This window comes from Monodelphis domestica, chromosome 7, assembly GCF_027887165.1.
Source record: "Monodelphis domestica isolate mMonDom1 chromosome 7, mMonDom1.pri, whole genome shotgun sequence".
Classification (NCBI taxonomy): Eukaryota; Metazoa; Chordata; class Mammalia; order Didelphimorphia; family Didelphidae; genus Monodelphis; species Monodelphis domestica.
Genome location: NC_077233.1, coordinates 69,557,365 through 69,559,726, shown reverse-complemented (window position 1 = coordinate 69,559,726; position 2,362 = coordinate 69,557,365). Strand labels below are relative to the sequence as shown.

The 2,362-nt window shown below is 35.6% G+C and overlaps 1 protein-coding gene across 1 annotated transcript; it reads left to right on the top strand.

The window, feature by feature from the left end:
• The first annotated feature begins 870 nt into the window (after nucleotides 1-870).
• On the top strand, nucleotides 871-1,259 carry LOC100018462 (60S ribosomal protein L37). The gene has a single exon (XM_056803966.1). The coding sequence runs from the start codon at nucleotides 913-915 to the stop codon at nucleotides 1,204-1,206; it is 294 nt and encodes a 97-aa protein (XP_056659944.1). The 5' UTR covers nucleotides 871-912; the 3' UTR covers nucleotides 1,207-1,259.
• Nucleotides 1,260-2,362: the final 1,103 nt, after the last annotated feature.

Below are 2,362 nucleotides of genomic sequence, written 5' to 3'. Positions count from 1 at the left end.
CCCTAGAGAGAGTTACTGCAAGAAATAATCAGAGACTTGAAGGAAATTTTCCCCCCTTTCCATTATCTAATCACCTTATAGATAAGGTCAAGATTACCTTTTAGATGCAGGGGGAAAAGAGATAAACAGAATATGATATTTGCCTCTTTCTTTATGAAATTCCAAACCTTCTCTTTCCATATTTTATAAATGCCATCTATCACAACTGTAAGAATTAATGAGACATTAACAAAATAGAATTATCACCCCGCTTTCTTCCAGTTTCAGTGTGGCTTTCATTGTCTATAATGGTGCAAACCTCTTTTCTGGAAACATTGTCCTGTTGACATTGGAGGGAAAGACCTGATCCCCTGCTCACAGGTCAATGTTCATCCACATTTGTTGATCCAGTCAACAGGGCCAAAAATGTGCAAAACAGATGACAGATTAGTGTGTGCCCTAAATTGTGCTCTGAGTTGTTTAGTGGATGTCGTTACATAATCGGCAAACAAGACAGCCTTTGGATCATGAGGAAAATACTCCTAAGGGAAAGTCACCACAAGAGAGACCAGGAAACAATAAATATATTCAAACACAAAACACACATTATCAAGTACAATATAAAATATTCACTGTGGAAATAGTTTTCAAAGTTCCTGGTAATTCATCTCTTAACTCTTTTCATTCCAAAAACTTTGGTGAATTTTTATCAGTACTGATTAACTTTATAGACACATCTCTGTGATACTTGAGGCAGTTAGGCAGTTTGGTGGATAGAATGCCCAGCCTGGAGTCAGGAAGACACAAGTTCCACAGTTCAAATCTGGCCTCAAACACCTCCTAGCTGTGTGATCCTGGACAAGTCACTGTTTGCCTCTGTTTTCTCATCTGTAAAATGAACCAGAGCTCTTTGGTCCCGGCTACAGAAGGAAGATGACGAAGGGGACTTCTTCCTTTGGTAAGCGCCGGAATAAGACGCACACTTTGTGCCGTCGTTGTGGTTCCAAGGCATACCACCTTCAGAAGTCAACATGTGGCAAATGTGGATACCCTGCTAAACGCAAGAGAAAGTATAACTGGAGTGCAAAGGCTAAGAGACGCAACACCACTGGTACTGGTCGAATGAGACATCTAAAAATTGTATACCGCCGTTTCAGGAATGGATTCCGTGAAGGAACAACACCTAAACCCAAGAGAGCAGCTGTCGCAGCATCTAGTTCATCTTGAGGATTCAACTGTTTGTTAAAATAAATGTTGTGAATCAAAAGTAAAAAAAAAAATGAACCAGAGATGGCAACCCTATCTTACCCCAGTATCTTTGCAAGCAAAACCCCAAATGGCATTGCAAGGTGTTGGAAGTGATTAAAACAACTAACAAATAAACACCCCATCTGAACTTTGAGGAGAGCAGAAGTCAACACAATTCCCCATTCCCCATCTAGTGGCTTCCTATTTTAACTAATTACACTAGCAAACTGGGTGCCAAACTCTACTGTTTCTATTTGTGCTCTAGTAGTACAATTTCTATGAATGTCCTCTGAATTTAACATTCTGGAGCAATTCTCCAGTTGCCATGGGCTAGTTACAGCTCCAGGGAAGTCTTCTCCTGTTTAAATTGACTGGATAACTCTTCTGCCTTGAAACCAATACACAGTATTGATTTCAAGATGGAAGGTAAAGGATTAAAAAAATAAATAAATAAATTGACTGGGTAGAGCTCATATCATAATTCAGAATCATAATTCTTTGTGGAAAATAGGTCAGTTTAGCCACCTATCTCATTCAAATGGCTTGATGTACATAAATGCTTTGTAAACACCTAAGATGTGAGGGATTGAAATTATAGATATAAAAATAATCCTAGTTGGAAGGGATCTGAAAGATCAATTAGCCCAAACCCTCACCTTGTTATTATTATTAATTATTATTATGTTTATAACATTATTTATATGTTCATTAATTGGTGAATATGTAGAATGTTATTTATTAAAATATCTCCATTTTCCAATTATATAACTCTATGAGGCCAGATTTTCTTCATATGCATCAACTGGAACAACTTATTGTTAATAGATTAAATGCAAAAGCTTATGTAAGAATTCAACTGTCTTCTAGTAAGTCAAACATTGTAGAAATTTGCAATATTATATAAAACAATGTCACTTCTCAATAATGTTTTTCTTTTAGAAAATGGTTATTCCCCCAAAAAAGTTATTTATGTTAACATGTAATGGGTTTATTCCAATTATATTAAATTATTTATAATAAGCGAATATATTGAAATTTATCAGCTTTAATTTCCAACACAGAAAATGTTGATAGATATAAGCCATGTAAACAAAATTAAAGGTTAATGAAATAAAATTTACATCATAGTAAATAT